This window comes from Gavialis gangeticus, unplaced genomic scaffold (genome assembly GCF_001723915.1).
Source record: "Gavialis gangeticus isolate Ggan-Ray unplaced genomic scaffold, GavGan_comp1, whole genome shotgun sequence".
Classification (NCBI taxonomy): Eukaryota; Metazoa; Chordata; order Crocodylia; family Gavialidae; genus Gavialis; species Gavialis gangeticus.
The window spans coordinates 36,738,884-36,763,604 of record NW_017728992.1 but is presented as its reverse complement, the minus strand read 5'-3'; the positions used below and the strand labels follow the sequence as shown (position 1 = coordinate 36,763,604).

The following is a 24,721-nucleotide window of genomic DNA, read 5'->3' as shown; positions in this document are numbered from 1 at the left end:
ATGGGTGCTGAACCAAAGGGGCACCAACAGGACCTGCCCAACAAAGGTGGGGCATAGGACAGAGCCATGAGCAGCTCACTTGGGTGGGGGGAAGCTCCTGCTACTGTGCTCTCTCCTAAGCAAGCATGAAGGGGGCAGGTGCCCCCCAGATCTGTGCACAGGACAAGGGCAGGCTGCCACTGCAGGCTTAGCCCCGGGCACCAAACTTCCTTGCCACAGTTTTACATGGATTCACCCATATAAAACATTCCAGTTAAATTGGGTTCAGCTGAAAAAAGGGTTTGAAGCTAGGCATTTTTCAAGCAGTAGATGCTCTCTTTGCCTTTCACTGATCCCAAGACTCTAATGTTCAAACACAGGCAGTATCTATAACTTATTTGTCTCTTCTAGCAGAATTTGTCAGGAGGCAGCAACGACCACTGCAAAGAATGAATGCATACTCCAACCCTTCTAGTGACTCTCCATAGCTCTGAGAAGTGTACTCTGGGAAGATGCCAACTGCTAAGTGGACTGAAACATTCAGCTGAAAGCATGGCAATGTATAGACAAACAAAAATCTTTGGTTAGAGGCAATATCTTTTATTAGGCCAACTAAATATTAGTAAAAAAAAAAATATGTCTCTGCAAGCTTTTGAGTCCCAACACCCTTCTTCAGGCTGAAGAGAATTCAAAGCTTGTAACAAGTCTCCCAGGTAGAAAAGAAACTTGACTTTGCACAGGGGATGGAGAGGTTGGAAGTTTTATTTTCACCATGGGTAACTCAGAGTCTTTTTGTGAGAGAGCGCTTTTTAATAAGTTGATTAGACAGGCTTCATCCCTGGAGGTGTCCCATGACACCTGGTCACATCCAGGGATGAAGGCTGTCTAATCAACCTATCAGAGAGCAGCTTTCTCACAAAAAGACTCTGAGTTACCTGGGGTGGGGGAACTTCCAGCCTCTCCATCCCCAGTGCAAAATGAAATTTCTTTTCTATCTGGGAGACCTTTTACAAGTTTTGAATTTTCCTCAGCCCAAAGAAGGGTGTTGGGACTCGAAAGCTTGCAGAGAAATTTTTTTTTTGCTAATATTTAGTAGGCCTAATAAAGGATACTGCCTCAAGCCCAAGAGTTTTGTTTGTCTATAATTCTTGGAGCAACATAGTTACAACATATATCCCTGAAATATGGGAGTGTATATACATCTTCAGCTTGGGCTGCAGACACTTTACTCTACTAGCAATATTGGGCTGCAGCTGCCTTACTCTACTACTTAGTTACTACTGGAATACAGGAAAATTCTGCAACTGCAGAGTAGTTTTGAGTGTGAATTCAGAAATTTGCTGACAATTCTTCAGGAATTCTTTTAACAACATTTTGTACAGTAGAGCTGGCCCAAAATTAAAATTTCTGAGGGCCATGTCAAAATTTGATCCCACCCTCCTATTCTCTGAATGGAAACCACTGGGATGTTGGTGACATACCTGTTGTGATGGGATCCAACTGAAGAATTCTATTTGCTGCTGAACCCTCTGGGCCTTGGTTGTTAAGAAGCAGTGTTTCTGCTTTAGTCTTTCAGGTACAGACCTTGTGTCTGCTACCATTCATGTGCATATTGGCTGCCTAGAACATGCAATTAGTGGCTAAAGCCCCTAGTGTTGCTCTTCCCAACCCTCTCAAATTTGCATTTTTATAGGAGCTCTGATCTTCCAGTTTAAACCCTTCATAGGAAGTATGTTTTTGAAAATTATGGGTCCAACAACAAATTCACTCCACAATAAACCTTATTTGGTCTGTGTCATTTTGTTGGTCTGTTTCAACTCGTGCTCAAGTCTTTCTACCAAAGACAAAGTCCCTTCTGCCTAAAATTCACTGCAGATAGTTTTCTGATGAACTAGCCCTCTGAGGCTGAAAAGTAGCAACCTTTTCAGTAGAGCTGATCACAAAAACTAGTACATATTTCTGTACATTTTAAATAGGAAAATAGTATTTTATCAAAATCAAGCCTTTCTAAGGGAAAGTGTCAATGTTGACATTTATTTGGGAAGAAAGGAAATGAAACATTTTGGTATCATGACTATATATAATTTCTCAGAGAAAAATGGGAGATTTGTCAGCATTATAACCTAAGATGGTGCTCTGATTGTTAGAAGCACCCTGAACTGAGCATAAGCTATCTAGAATGGATTCACTTTCAGCATTTACTATGTGTTTTGGAGTTATTGACTTAGTCAAAAGTAACAATGAAGGTTACTAGAAGATGGCATTCCCAAATGGAAGTGGACATATAAAAGCAAATTTTGATGATGCATGCTAACTAAAGGAGCCAAATTAGGAAAGAAGGATTGGTACTTATATTCATGTCCTCTGTGTTTCTAAACTAGCAGCTGGGATATAGTAACATAGCAGTGTGCACACAATATATATTTCATTGCTGTCCCCTTCACCCCCAACTACAGTGCACTAGAGTATCTGATACTGAAACCAGACATATCTTGGGCGCAACAGATTTTAAAACTAATCTAGAAAAGTGCTCAAATTTGAAATGTTTTTCCAGGTCTAGTCCTATGGCACTCTGAAACCATTTATAGTGAAGCCAGTTTTGGTAGGACTCCAGCAGGATGACACCTATCACTATCATTTCCTTCCTACCCAATTAAGTGGCCCCCTACCTCCCTTCACTTCCCCCACTTCCCCTGAGCCATACACATCATTTTCTAGTCTTTCCCATAGCCTTTCTTTATTACCTTCATCTCACCTCAATACACACATATATAGTCCACACAGTTGTAGCTCACAAGATTTATTTCCTTCCAAATTCACTATTGTGTTTCACACATATTCCCCTAATAAATCACCTTTCTACTGGTCCTCTATTCCAATATCCATCTTTACAGTAAACTCCCAGTCCCTAGATTTACTGTCTTTTGCTTTAATCAGTAATTTTACCCCCTAAAGAAAGGGTTAAAAAGGAACAGTAATCTTCTACAGGCCTCTCCTCAGCACTTAAAAGTTCCTGGCGAAGGTGACCTTATCTATGTCCAAAGTAACAGCCATGGAAGTGCCCCATATTGTCTCTATCTCAACACAGCACTGGACAAGGGTTTGAATTAGGCCTGTACGAAGCAGCTAGTATTCACTTCAGAATCAGATTCGGCCAATTCAGGGGACAGTGATTTGATTCAGCTCTGCCTGGCAGGAGTGCAGGGCTTTTTTGCTTTTTTTTTAAAGAGCTGGGACCCTAAGGCCAGATGGGGCTTCCATTGACAGGACTTGGAGAGCGGGAGGAGGGTGGGGGTTTGTAGAAGAGTGCCCCATGCAGCGTGGAGCAGTGGGCAGCATCAGGGATCACCCCCTTGCCTGTCAGCATCCAGAGAGTGTGGGTTTTTTATTTTGTTTTTTAAAGAGTCATGATGCTTGGGCTGGGTGGGGCAGCCATTGACAGGGCTGGGAGAGCAGGTGGGGCTTGGAGGGTGTTCTTGGGGCTGGGGGATCAGGCAGGGGATGGGGCCTGGCGGAGGTCTCCGTATGGTCCCCTCCCCCCTCATCCTACCACCCCCCATCCCCTACTTACTGGTACAGAGCCTGGGTCCAGCTCCCTATGGCAGTGAGCAGGGACTGCCTGTATCACCCAATCTCTGAATCTTTCTTCAAATCTTCCCTGAACTGATTTGGGGGCTTCAAATTGATTCAGACCTTTTTATTGGTCTCCTTATTCAATTCAGATTCAGAGATTTGGCTGCCAAATCAGGCCAAATCTCGTCTGAATTGAATCAGACCTGAAGCTTTGCACAGCCATAGTTTGAATCACTCCATGTATTACTGGCTTCCGTTGGTATAACCAAGGACACAAGTCTTTCAGTGACAGAAACATAGTAGAAGCTGTGTAAACCACTGCCTTTTTTCCATTTGGTTTGATTGACTCTTACAATATATAGCAACTTCTGCTAACAGAGGTGCTGTAGTCCACCCACTTGTCTTCTTAAGCCTGGACTGTTATAATTTACTTTTCCTAATTACATGATTAGTTCACTAGAATGCAGGAACTGATGACTTGCATTCATTTTGTGAAACTGTTGCTCAAGTCTTTCTACCAAAAATAAAATCCCTCCTGCCTAAAATTCAACTCAAAGAAAACATGTTTCATTAGTCTGTCACAAACTACATGGGAACCCTATTCTTTGTCACACCCACTTCAAGGCTCTGATATTGGCCTACACCAGCGGTGCTTAACCTTTTGGCTCTGTGGGCTGGATGAGTGGGTATGGGCTGGTCCATGAGCTGGTTCTCTAGCATGGTCAATGCCTGTAACCAGGCCCTGTGCATCTGCCACTGCTCCCCTGCTGACAAATTTTCAGACCAAAGGGGACTGGCAGGCCAGATAACATAGCTCTACAGGCCAGACTAGGTCCTCAAGCTAGGGGTTAAGCACTGTTGATCTATAGATCCTACTGGAATTTGGTTACAGCTACTTCTACAACCTCCTTCAGATGAGATGGTTTGGCATGCTATGATTAATGATATTAACCTCTCAAGAAAGATAATGGATAGAGCCTTCTAAACAGCCCTCAACTCTGGAATATGTTCCCTGTGAAAATAATAATTTTTAAGCTGTTCACCAAAACTGTCTCCAAACAGGCAAAACAGTTAAACAAGGTAAATATATGGTCACAGTTTATGACAGCAAGTTAACCCCATCTGGATTTGACAACTTGTTCCTAGTGAAAAGGTTTCCTGCCATTCCTCCTGAGCTCCTAGATGCTACTATGACTAGCAGCACAGGAACGTGTACTGAACAAAGACCTGGAATTTATATTTTACATAGGAGGTGGAGAAAGTGCAGTTAAAATACTATTTTTTAACCTTTATCTCCTGTGGAGACCAATGCTTTATTGTATTAGTGCTTCTCTGTGGCAGAATCTATGGAAGAATAACTGTTGACTTTGTAGACAACCTGAGCAGCATCCTTGTTAGGTATAATACCTACCTTCTTTCTTGACTATTGTAATGTCTGTCCTTAAATGTTTCTTTCCTTTGCAGTATTTTCACAGTTCCCCTTCGTGAGCAGAAAACCTTTGACATATTAAGCAGGGAAATAGAAATCTACAGCATCAGTGGTCAAAAATCCTCCTTAGTTTTAACTGATTTTGATATTAAAAAACCCAACAATTTTTAATTTTATACCATGGTTTTGTGGTAGAGAGAAATATTTCTCATCATCTGCTCTACCACCACTGAAACCTAACCACTATGTATTATTGCCAGGTCATAGGGCAGGCAGGTTTACATTTAAAAGGATACAATAGTGGCTTATGTGGTGATATCTTTGCAACCTTGGGGGAAAAATAATTCTTCTGGGTCATCAGCTTTGCTTGATATATTTGGAAAACCCTTGAGGATATAACACCTCTATTACATCAATCTCTGATAATGTGGACAATCATTTTCACAGTAATTTGTCAAGCCTGGTGCCTGGCTGAAAGTTACTTTAAAGTAGCTAATCTAGATCATGAAGAAAACAACAAAAGTAAATTGTTTGGGTGTTGTTAAGCTTTCAGTGAATGTTGTATGCCAATACTTTTTGGGTATCCCAAGTAGAAACAATAGCCAAAGAGCTTTTCCCTCATCACCACATCTGTACTTGGACAGGTTGCTTTTTTTTCCTTTTCTTTTACCTTTCAACTTCTTAATTTTGTCTTCACTACATTGATGCACTCCATATTTCATTACCAAAATGAACTTTGTAGTCTTGGAGACTATTTAGAAACTTCAATTAATGCAAAACATCAGTGCCCCTTAGCAGTGCTTCTCACAGGGAGTATTTCATACTTGGGCTTCACAAGCTTCTAATTCTAAATCTAGATCCAGTGAATTGCCTTTGATTGTATAACACTCTATGATACAATTGTACGTCTCATAGATGGTCCTGTCATTTTGACTACCTGGGAAAATTCTTCATGCTGAAAAATGGAGTTTTTGATTGATAAAATGTCTATCACATTCTAGACTGGGCAGTTTTGGTCTACAAAAAATCAAGACATTTAATCTTGATTTAAAAGTAATTATTAAAGAGGGAAAAGCTCCTGAAAATGAAATAAAACATTTATTACAGGTGAATTAAACATTCTCTTCAGCCTGAAAAGTTAAGTTTTTTCCAAGTTACTAAAACACTTGAAATAGAGTGAGATGCTCCATTTGATAGCTGAGGCAGAGAACAGCCAACATATGAAGTCTTAGTCTACATCTTACTTAGTATTTCTTTTTTCCCTGAAGAGTAGGTTAAGGAATATGTTTTTATTTTAATGATGTGTGATTTGGTTTTCATATTATTCCAGTTTTGCATGAAGGAAGGATTATTTTTGTTGGTAACAGGTAACAATGGATTAGTCTGATGTTCGTAGTTTATGGTATTATTTTTAATGTGCATGGGATAATCTAATATCTTGTTCTTTATTCTCAAGAGAAGAATAAAGTACTTATATATGTATATATGTGTGTGTATGTGTGTATATATATATATATATATATATAATATATATATATGGGCCATAATCATTAATTAACTCATTTTATATGATGGATTCTTTGTTTTGTACCTTTGTAGGTACTTCTGTTATCCAAGTGACAGCAACAGATGCTGATGATGCAAACTATGGAAACAGTGCCAAAGTTGTGTACAGTATCCTCCAGGGACAGCCATATTTCTCTGTGGACCCAGAGACAGGTCAGCAACCCTTCTTGCCCTAGCTTAATAGCTGGAGAAATAGGACAGTCCACTATTTGTTTCCAGTTTTTTTTTAAACTTAATTAAATTATTCATCTATTGTTAAAATCTGACCAAAACCAAGAACACACACAGGTATCCATTAAGCTTTAATCAGAACTCTCCATCTTTAAAAACCAGTAATATGATATGACAGATAACTGCAACAATCTTTTCTCAAAGAATTGCTAAAAAATATACATTTTCGCCAAGAAGATAGCTGAGCAGTTGGCACAACTGCAACCATTCCCAGAATACTAGGTCCAACTCAATGTTTACAGTTCAAGGAAGATGTTGATAAGCTGGAGAGGATTCAGAGAAGTGTCTCAAGAATAAAAACACATTGAGAAAACATACTTTATAGGAAAGACTATGACTGCCATTTGTTTAACTTGTTAAAGAAAAGGTTAAGAGGTGGCTTGGTCTCTTCTACAAGTACCCAAAAGCAAAACATATAATATGGGGAGCTCTCCAATCTCTCAGACAAACCTATAACAATTTCTGATGGCTGCAAATTGGAAGCCAGACAAAGTCACATAAGAAATAAGGCAAATAAAACAAAGCAAAGCAAAAACCAAAGACCTGCAAGGTTAATTAATCATTACAACAACATGCAAAGGGTTATGGTGGATTTTTCTTGGTGGTTTTTAACTCAGGCTTAGATAATTTTCTAAAAGGAACTACTCCAGTTTAACCCCTGGAGCAATTACACATGAAGCAGGAATTAATTCATGGAATTCATACAACCTCTGATATCTAGGAGGTCAAAGTGGCCCTAAAAATCTATGACTCTGTTAAAATTTGAAAAAGTAAATCCAGGACATCACCAATGTCTGCCCTGTTAATGAAAATGTACCACAATACAGAGATCATCCCAAAGCTGGAGGTTGCAAAGCTCTGGCCTTATCAAAATAATAGCGAGGCTAGCTGAAAAGCTTTTGTTAATGCAGCATATGTAACTTTTGTCATCAAAAGGATAAACTGATTTAGCATATTTCAAATACTGAATTATAACATTGCTATTTTTCACTCTGAGAATATATGTCAATGTACTTTGAAAAGTATTTGGTTGCTTAGGAGTAACAATGGTTTATATTTTATATAAATTCATTTGAAACATACAGGAATTAAAGTTAATGTATGTGCATTTTCCTCTCTCCCTCCACCCTCTCTTTTTTATTCTTCTCTTCCAGGCATAATCAAAACTGCTTTGCCAGACATGAGCAGAGAAAACAGGGAGCAGTACCAAGTGGTAATCCAGGCCAAGGACATGGGAGGCCAAATGGGAGGATTATCAGGGACCACCACAGTGAACATCACACTGACTGATGTCAACGACAATCCACCTCGATTCCCCCAGAGTATGAAGTGTCTTATAGTTCTAATGTGTCCTCCCTCCCCCATCCCCTAAAAGCTTCTTCAGTCAGTTGCTTGACCATTATCATCTGGGATATTTGTCATAGCTAGTGATGCACTCCTGGGGCTGTTTATGTTACAGCTCTATGACAGCACATGAGAATCCACTTACTTTAAAAAGGTGTTCAAGAAGAATGAACCTCCCATGCTCAGAAATAATTTCAGCAGTATCAATAATTCATGTTAACTGCAGTGCTATGTTTGCAACACTAGAGTAAATTAATTAAAAAACAGCAGATAAAGGGCCAGATTTTCAGAAGAGTCCATTATCCAATTCATTTAAGAATATGGATGAGAATTCAGATTTTCTAAAGAGCTGACCTTCACAATGGGGACTTACTGATTCTTTTGGAAACCTGACCACTTGTTCCAGATGCCTGCAATCTAGCCCCAAGTCCTGTTGCTTAATACTGGAACTTAGTAATCTGACCTATATTTTATATGATTAAGTTTTCAAAAAAATTCTTTGACTTAAAAGTGGTAAACAAGGAACAGATGGATGGTACAAGGGATATGCAATGCAAGGCAGTCTCTTTTATCTTAGGCCACTAGTTTAAATCTGATCTTAAGCTGATTAGTGATCTGAAGTTGTTGGAAGTCTGATAGCTGCTTGGTATTCACTCTCTCGATATATTTAAAAAATAAATCACAGTCTCAGTTTGGTACCCACTGGAAAAATGTTCACATTATTAAATTAGTATTGCCATTGGCACAAACTGAAGTACTGGCTGGCACTCTGATCAGACACACTGAAGACTGAACAAACATCAAGGCTAATGTAGAGAGCACCTGTCTGGATTTATGAAACTTGTAAGGCATGTGAATGTCATGCCAATGAGTGCAACCAGAACAACACAATCAGTCTGTCTGTTGTATTTTAGAAAACAAATCTTTTGAAGTTTCAAACAGTTTCTCTCTATTTACAAGAACAAACCAGTTTATTTGAAAATAAATAAAATGTTGAGAACATTGGTTTCCAAAACAAGAAAGAATGTGAAATATAAAGAAAATAATACATTTAAAATAATAAAATAATCTTTCTTATTAAGAGCCATTTCATGGGGTAGCCTCAGGGCAATGATTACTAAAAGCAGAACACTTCCATTCATGTACTTTAGAAAGTACTGCTTACATATCAGTAGCATAGCATGGTATAATATTTAAACAGACTGCAGTTGTTGAACCCAAAGGCAGAGTAGAGATCATTGTTTTGTATTATAAAACAGACCACTGAGTCGCTGTCTCATGATAGAGGATATACAGACTTCTAACGTAACTCTGAGATCTGAAGTCTTTACACCCATATTCATTCTGGTGCTCTTTCAAGATTCTTTCAGGATTTGTCCACTGAAATGAATGTAAATCCTTAGAATGACTTCAGTGAGCTTTGGGTTGGGTCACTAGAGTGAAATTCATAACAGGGTAGAGAGGCACTATGCCCTCCCTACACTACCTAAACCTCACCAGATCACTTCACATGGGAAATGGAAGGCTTTCTGTGGGCTATATGCAGTAGTGTTATTTTTCCTTTGCTGATGATCACTTCCTTTTTTGTCTTTTTCCCCATGATGGTTATTTTTTTTATCTCCTGGGAAATTTTAAAATCTCTCAGAGAGTCATACCTCTTCTAAGGCCTTCTCTAAAAGACAGTTAATCTTTATCTCTTTATGCAAGGCAGAAGTTACAGCTAATAGTTTGATCCAACGTGAAGAGGAAGTGTGAAAAAGCAACGAATGGAGAACAAACTCAGTAAGAAACCTGTGTGAATTAGACTACAAGAGGAAGGGCAGGTGTGTGTGTGTGTATGACAGACACACACCCACACAGAGCCACACACATAGAGGTGTAGTGGCCCCACACAGCTAAAACACCAAGGCTGAATTCTGTTTGAGTGACAGGAATGAGAAAGGTATTTAATTATACCAGACCATAACTAAAAACAGAAACTTTTGCAACTGAATTGTGCACTAAAACAAAGTAGCTGTGTCACATGCCAACACTGATCTCACCTAAATTATAGAATAAACTTTTAGAAGCTAACATGACCCAAGGGAGGTGTTTCTCTTTAATCTTTATACTTTTACTGTAAAGAAAAAATCTATCATGATTAAATTTCTTTTTAGAGGATTTCTGGCTCAGTTGCCAAAGCCAGAAGTTTGAATAAGTCTTCAGAACTGATAGTTAGATATCATTAGGCCTAACTTCCAAACTGTTTTCAGCCTGTTGTAAGGGAAATGTGTGTCTTTTACAGTTGACTTGATCACAGCTAACCAGCCTACCACAAAGTCTTCAGCTATAGGCTTGAGTTCATAATGGAACATACTATTTGGCAAACTTTTTTCCTTCATTTTTCACAAATCTATATAGTTATAGAAAAGATCCTTTCAGTAGGCTAATCTGTGACAAAACATGGGATAGAAACTCATTTACTATGCATAGTCTTGCTATGATCATTGTGCTTGCAGAAATTTAGGAACTGGCTCCTAAAGAAAATAGAAAGGCCATGGAAATACATCATTGGGGAAAGTAGGTTAGACCCTGCTAGGCTGATATGCAATTCCTCAGCTAACAAAACTAGTTGAGTTAGGATTGCACTTTCTTTAGACATAGTCCAAAATCAAGTGCATCTTGGGAAGGCATACCTTTATAAGATTCCCTTGGTAAGGGCTATTTTTCAAATGTTCCAGCTTGGCCAAGAGTTACTATTAAGTTAACTGTTCAAACACAATAAAGAACATTTTTTGCAGCAGCTTCTGAAAACACTATTCCTCACACTTTCTTGTATCTAATAACCACTTGCCAATATTATTTTAACTCTGTAGGTCATTAATTGAAATCCAGACTACATTGCCTGTTGTGACTGGTCAAGAGAGGCATATGGTCATATTACTCTATAGGACCATAACTTTAAAATTAAGTGGGGCGGGGGGGGGTATTTTTTTTAAAACAAAAGCTGACAGAAAATTAAATTTTGATTAATTGTTATATTCAAATATATAAGGTTACAATTCCTTTGTCATGCACATCCAGGCTGGCAAAACCTGATTACAACAATATTAATCAAAGTCAAACATAAAAGGACACAACAAGTATAACCAAAGTAAATTAATACAAAGACCTGAACATATTTCTTTTAATTTCACTGAACGCCATCATGAATCCACTTATAACAGCTTTCAAAGGCTGCTTGGAATAGATCTATAGTATATGTTACTAATAAAGTCTTAATAAAAGTACCTCTATACAAAATGCAATTGTAATTCTCAAAGATAATTTCAAAACAGAAGGTTTTGTCTATGGTTTCTTCTCAAGATGCAGTCATTTTTCAGAACTCTTGTGTATAGTAAAAACTAAACAGAGAACAAAAGAAAAGAAAAGAGAAAAAATAAAAAGGGAAAAAAAGAAAAAAGATCATTTAATTATAGGTAGTGAAAACACAAAACTAAATGGGAAAATACTGCCATTAAATAATTAGATTAACAGTTAGTGCCATATTATGATACTTGAAATGTGAGGAAAATAGGAGTATTAAAAAGAGCATAACAAATACTTTACTAAATGTCTTTAAAGTATTACCTTGTAAAAAAACAACTTCTGACAGTTTGACAGTCAACTCTGAACTCTGTTTCAAAGCTTACTCATGGTTACTAAGAGCGTTCTCTTAAAGTGTTTTGACTTTGAAGGCAACTTGAAAAAAATCCAGAGAAAAGAAAGGACTGTTATTATTTAGAGAGATGAAACACCAAGGAAAAAAAAGTTTGATTTGATTTTTCCAGGCACGTACCAATTCAGCTCTCCTGAGTCTGCACCGCTTGGGACTCCTCTTGGAAGAATAAAAGCCAATGACCCCGATGTGGGTGAAAATGCTGAGATTGAGTACAGCATCTCTAATGGGGATGGATCAGATGTGTTTGATATCATCACTGACAAGGACACACAGGAAGGGATTATAACTGTCAAAAAGGTTTATTTTTCCTCCCTCTCTCTTATTATACTTAGCACTCCAGGTGTTACAGTTATTTTTTCCTTTTCTAGGGGAAGGGGAGGGGAAGGTCTCACAAGGGGGGCAGCTGCCAAGAAGTTACCGTATAAGTTTTGTTCTCTTTCTTCAGCAGGTGTCTGTTATTCCTAGCCCTCGGGGAAAAATTTCTAACATGCTTCTTCACGTAAAGCAATATTTGTCATGACTGCAGTCTGTCAAATGCAAACACACTCTCACATAACAGTTTGAATTAGGGCCACAAAATCCTGGAGGGGTTTCAACTCGTAGCAAGCTTCTTCAGCTGAACTCTGCAAGGTGACTCACAAGAGTTGGTAGTGAACACAATGTTGCAAGTTTGCCTGAAGGTTTAAGTTTGATGGACTTATGCGACTAAAAGGAACCCCATGCAGATAGCTCATTCTTCTGAAGTGTGCTTGTGCCTCCACAGAGGAATCTTAGCTACAGATGTGCGAAAGATCCAAGTCAAACCTCTAACTCTCAAAATCTGCCTTGGTTTCAATCAAACCTTAGGCTATCTTGGTTGTTAACAGGTATCCTAAGGTGAAAGAGAGAAATAAATTGAATTTACAAACCATCACCGATTCTAAAGAATCTTGACTTGTCCATCAAACTGACTGAAGACTATTTTTATATTATCTGAGCACCAGTTTTTAAGACTAACAGCTTTTTTTGAGTTTGATGCTGCCTTTCTGGGGTACATCAAATGGGACTCAAGCAATAACTCTAAATATATTCATTCCTCTTAACTCTCTAATGAACACATGAACCCTACGTCAAATCCAAACCTTACACATGGATACATAATTGCATGCAGACATAGATCCTATTACTTTGATCTTGACGGCACATGAAACTATGTAAACTGTTTCCGATTTAAGGCGGGGGGGTGGGGAAGCCTTGCTAGGCCAGGTTTGAAAAGAATTCTCTTTTTTAAAAAGACAAAGATTACAGTTTCATTAAAATCATTAATTAAAAAATACAACATAAAAAGTAAAAATATACATACCAATTCATCAGCTGCGCCTAAATCCAGGGAAATGTTCCTGAAAACGTAGCGACTCTTCCCTCCCCTTCCTCCCCCACCCCATTCATGTTTGAAAAGCATTTAATGTGAAGGTTACCTAGACTTTACTTTCTACATTTCTTCTATATCTTTCATTTTTTCATCCCAAAAGAAATACTTTAAGTTTACCCTCTTTTTCAGGGCAATTACAGATATGATGCACATATTTTTGTCAACAGATGAATTGAGAATTGTTGCCTCATTCCAGAGTAAGCCAAAGCTCAGCATCTCCAATTAACAGGATATTTCAGTATTTCAAGATTTGCTTTTATTTAATTCAAATGTTTTATGGCTCCCCTGACAGCTGCTGACTGAAACAGACATCCTTTCTAGTTTCAGTGCTGTTTTCAGAAGCCCAGTTTAAGTTCACATTGACTAGAGATCTCAGACCTGTGGTACCAGAAAAAGCCCTGCCACAGAATATAATCAGCTTTATACTCCTGTAGTTAATGAACTGAATGCTTGTCTATAGACATAGTTGGTCTCACAGATGTAAATTCTGGTCTCTAAAAACTCCTACCCCTATTAATTTTTAGTTTGTGAAGTGTAAATGCATTTCTCTTTATGTGATGCCTATTTTATATTTTATTTTATTAACTTGCTCCCTAGCAGTTGGATTTTGAAAACAAGATGCTTTACACCTTAAGAGTGGAGGCAGCCAATAGTCATCCTGACCCACGCTTTTTGCAGCTGGGACCATTCAAGGATACAGCCCTGGTCAAAATTTCTGTGGAAGATATAGACGAACCACCAGTGTTCAGTAGAGCCTCCTATTTAATTGAAGTAGATGAAGATGCCAAGGAGGGAAGCATTATTGGGCAAGTGATAGCTCAAGATCCAGACACCACAAAGAACGCAATAAAGTAAGTATCGGTCTCTAAAGAAAGTAAACACTAGTTTCATCTTGGTGTGAAAATGTGATAAGTATATAGCAGAGGGTCTGATTCTAAGCAGTGATGAACAGCTTTAGCTCCCGAAGAGTCCCACAGAAATTTAGGAGCAACCTTTGCAGCATTAGGCTCATAGTGGTTAAGTGGAAATAATTAAGCAGACAAATATCTACAGAGAACCAGTGATGGCTAATACAACTAAAAATTCCTATATATGTTTTGAATGAAAGATTACAGGTATCAGATAAAAGGAAATACATATGGATGATAAAAATAAGTAATCATTACCTTACAACACTCTTAGTCCAACCACATTTAGGATAATGCTTTCATACCACATTTCCAAAAAATGAATTCATGCAAAATTCTGAAGACAGTATATTTCCATTGGATGAATATCCCTTCCTATAGGTTGATGACACTCGGCTTTCTGCAGTATACCTTGCAATAGGCCCAATGAGAAAATTACTCCCTAGAGATATACTGCCTTCTATGTTCTACAGCTTAAATATTTAATTATCAACATTTGTACAGTATATTAAATAAGAAAGTACTGTGAGAAAGTCATAACAATTAGAGGTAAATGTTCAGTGATGTGCATTCGCTGTAATGGTTAGCCATCTGCTATTATTATCTAGGCTGACATGAAAGCACTGAACATTAGTACATTAGCGTATTCTCTATGCAAGTCATTATAAAACTCAAATCCTTCAGCTATATGTCTGAATGAAGGTGAAAGTAACTCAAACAGACCTATTTACTCCAAGTGCTATTTTCTCTATAACTGGACATTTTTAAATAAATTGCATGTACAACATTCAATAAATCAGAAGGGCCGTATAAGTTACACTTCTTTTTGAAATAAAAAAGATAAATAAAGAAATGCAAATGTGCTTTAATACTAAGGTTTTGATGCAGTTTCAGTTCTCTAAATTAAAAATTAAGACACTACAAATATTTTCTAGTGATTTTAACCAGGGACACATCAAAGATTTTTAGAGGGTGAATGTTCAGCTGTTTCTGAAACTCAGGCCCCTTTATAGTATCTCAAGTTCAGTGCCCATGACACAAGAGGCACCCATGTTTGCTTAGGTAGTTCCTTCTGAATTAACTGGCTGTTATTCCAGCATTGTTTTATATATCTCTAAGGTAAAATATATTTTGAGTAATTATTCATATTAATTAGCTGTCTGTAAGGACTTACTACTCTGGTCCTGTCACTGGTCTTAAATAACTTCACCTGAATATTTGCAGTATTCTGCACTAATTATTCCCTATAATAATTACAGGGAAGCTTTGGTGATAAAGTACTACAGATGTTAAGGTAATAACTTAAAGCAGAATGGAAAAACATTGAAGAGTGACTAGGAATCAAAGCTGAAAATATAATAAGGATTATGATATACAGTCAAACTATATCCCTACAGATATTCTGTGGATCGACACACTGACCTTGACAGAATATTCAATATCCACTCAGGAAATGGATCCATATTCATCTCAAAGTCACTAGACCGGGAGGAAACTCCATGGCACAACATCACTGTTATAGCAACTGAAATTAGTAAGTTGGAAATACCTTAAAAAAGGTTGCAACCCAAAATGTTGCAATTCTATAATATATTATATGTTTTAATTGTTTTACAAGATTTGCCTTTATTGCTCTCTCAGTTTTACAATCAAACAAATCAACATGCTATTGAACTAGAACACTCAGACATATTTTTGAAGAAAAAAAGATTACTATGTTTACTTTCTCTTGCCTACAGACAAAATGAAAGAATTATAGCCTTAAGTCCATTACAGCTATGCAGAGCAGCCATAAAGCCCATATGACTGGTTCCCATGGAATCTTCTTCCATGGATTGATCCAGAGACAGCATTTCACACTACACCACTCCCTCAGTCCCTGTACAGGGAGAATTGCTGGAAAAAAGTGGAGCAGCATTCAAATACCCCCAAAAGTCTTAATAAGTTTTTCAGACCAGGGGCAAAAATTGCCTTCAGGAGACAAATTCAGAGCCCCCTGCTTTGCACCGAATGAAGGTATGGCACATCTTTCTCCTCCAGGCAGGCTAAAGAATGTGATTCTGTGTCTTTCAATTGATACCTTTATTGCTTCATTGAGCCTTATTAGGTTTACATAGATACAGCCATTTTCATTTTTTTCCAGTGCACCACAGAGAGCACTGAGATATTAGTGATGGGCTCTATAAGCCCATTTTTTCCTCCTCCTCCCTAGCAGCTTTGCGAAGCCATAAAGCTTGCCATTGTGCTAGACAGATACAGCACAAGCCGTGCATTCAGAGATACGCATATTTTTTTCCCCCGATAAGCAAGGAATTTTCTTTAAACACTGTCCCAGTTGTTGACATTTGCTCTGCAAACCTTTTTTCATTTGCTATAGCTCAGACTATGAGGTTACTTCTGATGCATATCAATGACAAAAGTGTCAAAGGCAAACTTCTTGCCTTTGTAATTAGAAAGAGCTTTGAATTAACCCAGGCAATTTCTCTGTCCCCTACACCTTAACATAGGCTATTAAGCACTGCTCTGAGCAACACAGAAAGTAGGCATTAACACTTGAGATGGATTCATAGGTAACTTTGAGAGTCAGTTTAGTCTCAGATGGTTTTATCATTTTTTTCATTTAAAATAATGCAACCTGTTTCAAATAAACACAGCCTTAAAATATATTCAATATACATCCATAGAAAGTTGAATATCATTATACCTTTAAAATTACGGATATGATACCAGATTTTTGTCTTTAGATGAACTGAGAATTGTTGTCTCATTCCAGATAATCCTAAGCAAAGCAGCCAAATATCTGTTTTCATCAGGATTTTAGACATAAATGACCATGCACCAGAATTTGCCAAATACTATGAAACATTTGTTTGTGAAAATGCAAAGGCAGGACAGGTAAATGTATGTTTACTCTACTAGAAAAATGTATATTTGATTTTACATTTTGCTTTGTTTGTTCATTTCTTAGGTTACTCAGAAGTTTGTCACACATATTTCAGCATATGCAAGGACGAAAAACCTTAAATCTTAACTCCTACTGAATTCAGCAAAACTTTGCATGGACAAGGAAACCAGGATTTGGCCCTAGTAGTATAAAATACAAAGTGTCTTATTTATTGGAAGGGACTCAATAGCCAAATATTGCAGACCATTTTATTCAGTAAATCACGTATAAAGCACTACATTACCATGGTTAGATAATTTCTTTTCCTTTTGGGTATTTATATAAATTTCTGTGACATAATAATGATTTGAAATATGTAAAATAATGTTGAAAGCCTGCACATTTTTGTCCTGGCTAGAATAAAGAAACAGAGATTTATAAAAAAAATTAAAAAAAAAAAGAACTATTTCCATTTTTCAATACTCAGTTGACCTTTAGTTTGGCTTTAGGCTGAGTTTAGGCTAAGGTCAGGAGCCAAATTTCAACTCTCTCGAATATCCTTATGATGCAATGGAACTCCCACATATGTTAATGTAAGATTTACAAAAACAGCAGCTTGATATTTTGAAGAAAAGGGAGAAGTTCTAGATCTACACACAGCAGTCAGATACATAAGGAGTTGGCAACCTACAGCCCATGGGACAGATCTGGCTTGTGAACATTTTACTAAAGGTGCACTAATTCCTAGCAATCTACTCCAGTCTACATAGTGCTAATGGCATACCAATCACCCCTGGATGCTCCATCCATCCTCTTCCACCTGTTTGGAAGGCTGTTCTTCCTTACTGCAGTCTATAGTCAACTTCACTGAAGTGGCCAGAAAGGACCAGTAGTCCATAGTGTTGAACAGGTCACAAGCTGCAGCCCACACCTGTAAAAAATTGCCAGTCCCTGGAATCATCTATCATTTCTATTAGTCATTTATAATGAAGTCAATTTCACTAACATACAGTAATAACATTGCTAAATTAAATGAAAAAATGTAGCAAATTACAGTAAATCAGTAAATGAAGACACAAGCCTAACAGTTTAATTTTTCACCTAAAAATAACCTACATTAACCATTAGAAAACAGTGGATGCATCTACATGTGTTATTGAGGTGATGTGATAAATTCCAACACAGTCCATGATGGAGTTATCTACTCTTGGGCACAGTGTCTGCATGCGTGCCCAGAACTGCAGCAGTTTGAGCCAGGTGAAAAGCCCCAGGCTAGCAGAAGACCGGGGAGTCAGCCTCAGGCTCTGGGTCGGCACCAGTTGACAGGGAGCCTGGCTGGGTCATGAGGGTGCTACAGTGCAGGGCTAGATGGCAGGCAGCCTCCACACATAGAACACATACCCCAGCCAGCCCCTGTCACCATCTACACATGAGTTTTGGTAGAGTAAATTACTCCTTGGTAGGATAGTATGGTCCCCGACTATCTTACAGTTAATTTAATGCTCTCTAATACCAGCATACTTGCAGACTGTGCTGCTTTACTTTTGAGTAGGGCTGTACAAAACTTCACCTAGTGTTTTGTTTCAAAGTTGTTTCAATGCATTTCGAGCTTGAAACAGCAAAATTGAAACAAAACAAAAGCCTTTGAAACAGCTTTGAAACAAAACAAGGGAACTCAAAACATTTAAAAAGTTTTGCAACATTTTGAATTTCAAAGCCAGGCTTACTGGCTTCGGTGCTGGTCCCAACTGGCAGCACCCACCTCCTGTCATCTAGCAGGCAGATTGGGAGTTCCCCATAACCCTGGGAGGGCTGTGGGCCCTCGATCTACATGCAAGATGACAGATTGGTGCTGGGCACAGCCTGCACCCCAGCACTGGCCCCAGGCAGCAGCACCCAGCAGGCAGATTGGAAGCCCTGGGAGGACTCTGGAACAGCTCCCACAGCCCTCCCAGGGGTACCGGTGGTCCCTGATCTGTCTGCTGGCTGGCAGGAGGTGGATACTGCCACCTGGGACCAGCGGAGCCCAGGGCAGATCAGCTTGTGTGGGGACCTGATGCCCTGATCCTGGGGTCCCTGCACCAGCTGATCTACCCCAGGCCTCCCACCTGGAGCTGGCTCTGGTAGGGCCTGGGGCAGATCAGCTCATGCGGGGACACTCCGTGCCCTGGGATGGGGGCGTTGGGTCCCCACATGAGCTGATCTGCCCCGGCCCCATACTGGAGCCAGATCCAGGTGGGTGCAAGGCCTGGGCCAGATCATCAGTTGGTGTGGGGACCGTACCTCACCCTGGGTTGGCAGGTCCCCACACGAGCTGATCTGCCCTGGCACTGTACCAGAGCCGGTTCCAGGAGGGTGCAGAGCCTGGGGCAGATCAGCTGGTGTGGGGACCCTCCCCCACCCAAGATGATCTGCCTCAGCCCTGCTGGCCCAGGCGGCATCAGCCCTCTCCTATCAGCCAGCAGGCAGATTGGGGACCCACCGGCACCCCTGGGAAGGCTGCTATTTGGCCATAGACACAGCTTTAAATGTTTTTTCTGTGTACCTCAAGGTACCAGGCACAGCTTGTGAATGCTGCAATGGTGGGACGGATGGAGCATCCCATAAGAGTGCAGGGTGGGGGCAGGGTATGTGCTTGGCGGTGGACCCAGAAGTGGACCGGAAATGCTTCTGGTCCACTTCTAGGTCCAGCACCGAGCATGCTGGCACTCCACCCATGCTCCCATAGGATGCTCCATCCACACTAAGATCTCAGCATTCACAAGCCACCCGGTACCTTAAGGTATGTAGAAAAAAAACATTTAAAGCTCTGTCTATGTCCAAAACATCGAATCTCCCCAAATCGATTTGGAGCATTCCAGTTTGATTCACAGAGATTAAACGGTCTCCACCGAATCAAATGAGCAACTGAAGCCCTAACAGATATATGCATAGATCTATATATATCTATAGATGGAGCTAAGATAAGATAATACCCATAGAAAGATTCATACAACTCTCCTTCTACATATAGATATAAATATGTAGGGGGTACAGAGAGAGACAGAGTGTGTGTCTACGTGCATAAGACCACAAGAAGAATAATGTCAAAATGATGCTATATCCTTTCTTGCCATTCAGGGGCTCCCTAGCATTAGAACATAGAACGAGTTCATCTTGTAATTTGAGAAGATGGCATCTTTTTCCTGACATTATTCAGCATTTCCTCCTTACTGGGAAAGGACAGATACAAGGCATATTTATCATGTGGCCATTGATAATTATTGCTCATAAAAAGCTCTAACTAACTTATGTGAAAGTGTCTACAGGCTTACTGCAGCAGCCTGCAAAAAATGCTCTCAGGAGCCCAGTGTTGAAAACTGATATCAATTTAAGATAAGAATTAGGAGTTGGGGAAGGATTTCTCACACTTCTGATGGAGTTTAACCCCCTTGTGGATTGTGTTAAATTATTATTCTAAAGAATCAACAGTTTTCCTTTAATAATTAACCTTCATATAGGGTAAATATTTTAGAAAAACTAATCCTAGGTAAGGAGGTGCCTCCAAATTCTTTTAGCGAGGTCTTTACCCCACCTGTCTATCTTTGTTCTATACCATTAAGATACCCAGAACTAGACAGTGCCTTTAACACCTGGCACAAAATAAATAAGGAGTCACTTCAGGAAAAGCATAGTGAAAGAGTCTCTTTGTGGCCTCTCTCCATGGCAGTCCAGCAAAGTCTAATTACAATCTTCCCCTTAGTATAGTTTCTCTGCATTGGACCACAGATTAAGGAAAGGAAATTTTGTTCAAATATTTTCAGTTCTGGGATTTGCTTGAAAAAGCTGCTTGACCCCTACCAAAAATGGGAATTTACCCACTAACACCCCAACGAAAATGTGAGCTGGGTGTCTAGGGAAAGAGAGAGAGTAACAGTAGTTAAGGATTTTCCAATATGAGTTTATTCATAGGTCACCTAAACAGAAAATAATGTTTTCTCAATAGCTCTCATCTGCTTGAAATTACTCTTGACTTAGTAAAAGTCACTTGAAATAACTTTCCCCTCATAAATCATATGTCATCTTCCTCTGGTGATCATAACTTAAAGTATAGAAGTACTTCAAAAGCATGGAGGCAGTGCTACAAGTTTTAAATTGCCAAATATACCCAAAACATTACACCCTAGATTTAACAGCAAGATTACCATGCCTGATCACTTTAATTTTGGCATAGACTATAAATGGCCTCAATCTGTTTATTCACAATTTTAGGTCTGGAAAAGTTAACTGGAGAAATGTTTCTCCTTTTTTTTCATTTATTCAGCCTCTGGAAAAAAAAAATAATCTAGTTATTTTAAATTGTAAAAAGTAATGTAATTCCCCCCCCACCTTCTGCAGCCTAATCCTCAACAATAAGTTTCCGGTGTAATTAAGTTCCTATTTCCACCCTAATTGTACATCCTTCATTTTATTTACACATGAAGGGAATGATATCCAGATATTATGTTCATCCCACTGATTATATCTTGAAAAGCACCAGGATACCCAGATAGAGATTTTTTGTTGCTAATCTAGCAGGATATTTTCTCCCTGAATTTTCCAGACAGCACTGGCACAAAATATAATTGGTTATTCTAATTACCTCCTTTCTATTTAATGCTTTTGCCCTTTCATTCTTTTCACAGACCTCTAAAAATGCAGGAGGAACATTATCTTTAGATAATTTGATCTTCTGCTAGCCTTCCACTATAATGACTTCTTACTGCCAAAATATTAGAGTTTGGGCCTGAACAGCCTGGGACTTACTGGTCTAATTGATTACATCCACCATTGTTATTGCCAGTGGAACTGATGCAATGGTAATAATCAAGGGAAAGGGGGGTGTGAAATCAGAGAAAAAGTACTAGTATAATTAGATCCTCAGTGACAGGATGACAGAGCTGCTTTGCCAAAAATGTGGTTTTGGCTGAAGAAATTAAAAAGTTGTCCAAATGTCAGCATTGTCATTTCTTTCAAAATTAAGGAATCAATCATTCCTAAAGTATCACTGAGATCCTCATCAGGTTAAGAAATATTGCACAATCCTGCCTTAATTGTATTCTGCTCATCATGTAGAAAACTATTCTTTAAAGACTAACTTTAAATCAACTATAAGGCAAAATTTTGGCCTCATTTACTGTTGCAATGAATATGTACTGAATGTAAAAATAATATTTTGGTTTTTATTTAAGTTTTAACAGCAGTGGTCCTGGGTATGACTTTAAATTGCATCTGGCTGGAATGCCCAGCGGCAACATGATGGGACTACTTGTGGCAGGGCAGTGCCTATAAAATACCATAACATTGCAACCTCATAGGGAACCTCAAGACTCTAGGTCCCACTTCTTTGTGGGTAGTCTTTTGTTGGAATAAGGCTAAGGGACATTACCCTGGCTAAGGGACATCACCCTGACATTAACAAGGGCATGACAGAAACATGCCCTTGTTAATGTGCTAGGCAGACAACAGCAGCTCTAACTTGTTGCTCTTTGGCAGAAGCTTCAACCATTGGCACTGAATGTCAGGACTTGGTCTGGCCTTTGGACTCTGTCTCAATGGTCTAAAGTGGGGGCGGTAGGTGTATGGCAGCCCCCACTCCTCCATACTCTTTCCTAAGTGTATGTATCAAAGATCTTGGTTTGATAGTCAGAGGACTCTGTAAGGGGCATAAGGAACCTGAGGCAGCTACCAAGGTGTCCAAGGAGCCCTATTTAGAAGTGGCCTGCTTACCTCTCTTGAGGAAGGCCTTAGAAAAGGTGGGCCAAAAAAGCCATGCCCCAACCCAGTCTATCCTGGCCAAAATGAAACAAAGCAACTTGTACTTTGGAATGTTCAGACACTGATCCCTGGATTCAGTTCAACCTTGCTTTATGGAAAATAGCACTACTAAACAATGAATTAGTTAGATATGGAATCAATATTGCTCCATTATCAGAAAGGTTCTCAGACACAGGTTCTATCCAAGAGAATGATTGATTACACCATATTCTGGCATGGGAAGCTAGCAGAAGAAAGGAGAGACAGGGGAGTAGGCTTTGCTATTAGAAACAGTGACTATCTTTCTATGAAAGCCCCACTGCTGTATGCATGTGACTCATGGTGTTCAGAGTACACACACACAATGGATTCATCACATTGTTTACTGTCTATGCACCTATCCTTCAGGCTAATGATGAAGACAAGAACATTTAATACCAACAACTTGAAGAAGAGATTGAGAAAACTCACTGGAATGAGACCATTGTAATACTCAGTGACTTCCACGCAAGACTTCAATGTAGTTTTGAGAACTGGCTTGGTATTCTGGACAAACAGGAAATTTGTAATATGAATGAAAATGTCCAGCTAGTGTAAGAGCTCTGTACAAGTCAAAATATATGTGTTATCAATACCTCCTTTCCTTGTAAAGTCACAAAAAAAGACATGGAAACATACAAGTTCAAGGCACTGGCACTGGATCTAGTACTAACAAGGTGTAACCACCTGAAAGACATCCTGCATATGAGGTCTTATTACGGTGCTGTCTATGACAATGACCATGCCTTCGTCTGCTGCAAAATCAGAATCAATGCCATAAAGATCCACCAGGAAAATTACCAATTGTCCTCAGATTTATGTCAGCCAAACTAAAGACATAGAAAGATGCAAACTATTCAATGAAAAAGTTGTGGAGGCAAGTTTACCAAACAACTCAGCCACTGAGGCTAAACTGTACACCTAACATTGTATACCTCTCATGTACAATGCTGCTGTAACAGAGGTTGGCAAACGATGCAAGAAAAATGCAGTCTAGCTTGAAAAGCACTCTGAAATACTTTAACCACTGGTTGAGAACAAAAGAACAGCACTAACTATCTACAAGACACCTCCCAACACCACAATCCAGGAAAATATGAGAAAGGCTAAAACAGAAATGCAAAAGAAGACTAAGCATCGTGCCCAAAATTTTTAACTGAAGTGCTCTGATGATATTCAGAAAGCAGCTGATGCATGTGACAACTATAGAGGCATCTCCATGTTGAACATGATCAGAAAAGTTGTTATTCCATTATGCTCCCTAAGCTGCAATCTCTAGGTGAAAGAATCTATCCTGAAAGTCAATTCAGCTTTTGGTGGGGTGGATGGGAGGGGGCAAATCTTAGACCGGGTTGCACTATTTTTAAACTAGTCTATGTGTGCTGAGCTTCACTTCTGTTACAGGTATAGACTGGTTTTTTGTGCCAAATTTCTGTTGTTATGGGTATAGACCTGTTTCCAATTACTTATACTGGTACAAATTTTAATGTCTGTACCTGGCCAACAAGACTGCGATCATGTACCAAGGGATAGAAGAACTAGTGCCTGACATCACTCTGGAGGGTACGTATCTTGCTGTCATTGACAGCTTTTATTACCTGGGTTCTACAATCAGCAGGAATCTTGACCTCCAGACTGAACTGACTAATAGAATTGAAAAAGCAGCTAATTTTGGGCAATTACAAAAACGTGCATAGAAAAACAACAAATGATCAACTACAGTAAAGATGCAAATTTATGAGACTTATGTGCTGTCATCCCTGCTTTATGGTACAGAAATATGGACTATATATGCCAGGCACATCAGGAAACCAAACAGCTTCTGCATGAAATGCCTGCATAAGATCCTAAAAATAAAGTGGGAAGACAAAATGCCAAACAC

At 39.0% G+C, this 24,721-nt stretch overlaps 1 protein-coding gene across 1 annotated transcript in view; it reads left to right on the top strand.

Annotated features, from left to right (window-relative positions):
* CDH9 (cadherin 9) overlaps positions 1 to 24,721 on the top strand; it is a 154,349-nt gene that overhangs the window by 117,803 nt on the left and 11,825 nt on the right. Inside the window, exons 4-9 of the mRNA XM_019521512.1 lie at positions 6,581 to 6,700; positions 7,933 to 8,100; positions 11,932 to 12,119; positions 13,831 to 14,084; positions 15,539 to 15,675; positions 16,915 to 17,036. Of these exons, the coding sequence (XP_019377057.1) occupies positions 6,581 to 6,700; positions 7,933 to 8,100; positions 11,932 to 12,119; positions 13,831 to 14,084; positions 15,539 to 15,675; positions 16,915 to 17,036 (989 nt within the window). The remainder of the gene's footprint in view (positions 1 to 6,580; positions 6,701 to 7,932; positions 8,101 to 11,931; positions 12,120 to 13,830; positions 14,085 to 15,538; positions 15,676 to 16,914; positions 17,037 to 24,721) is intronic.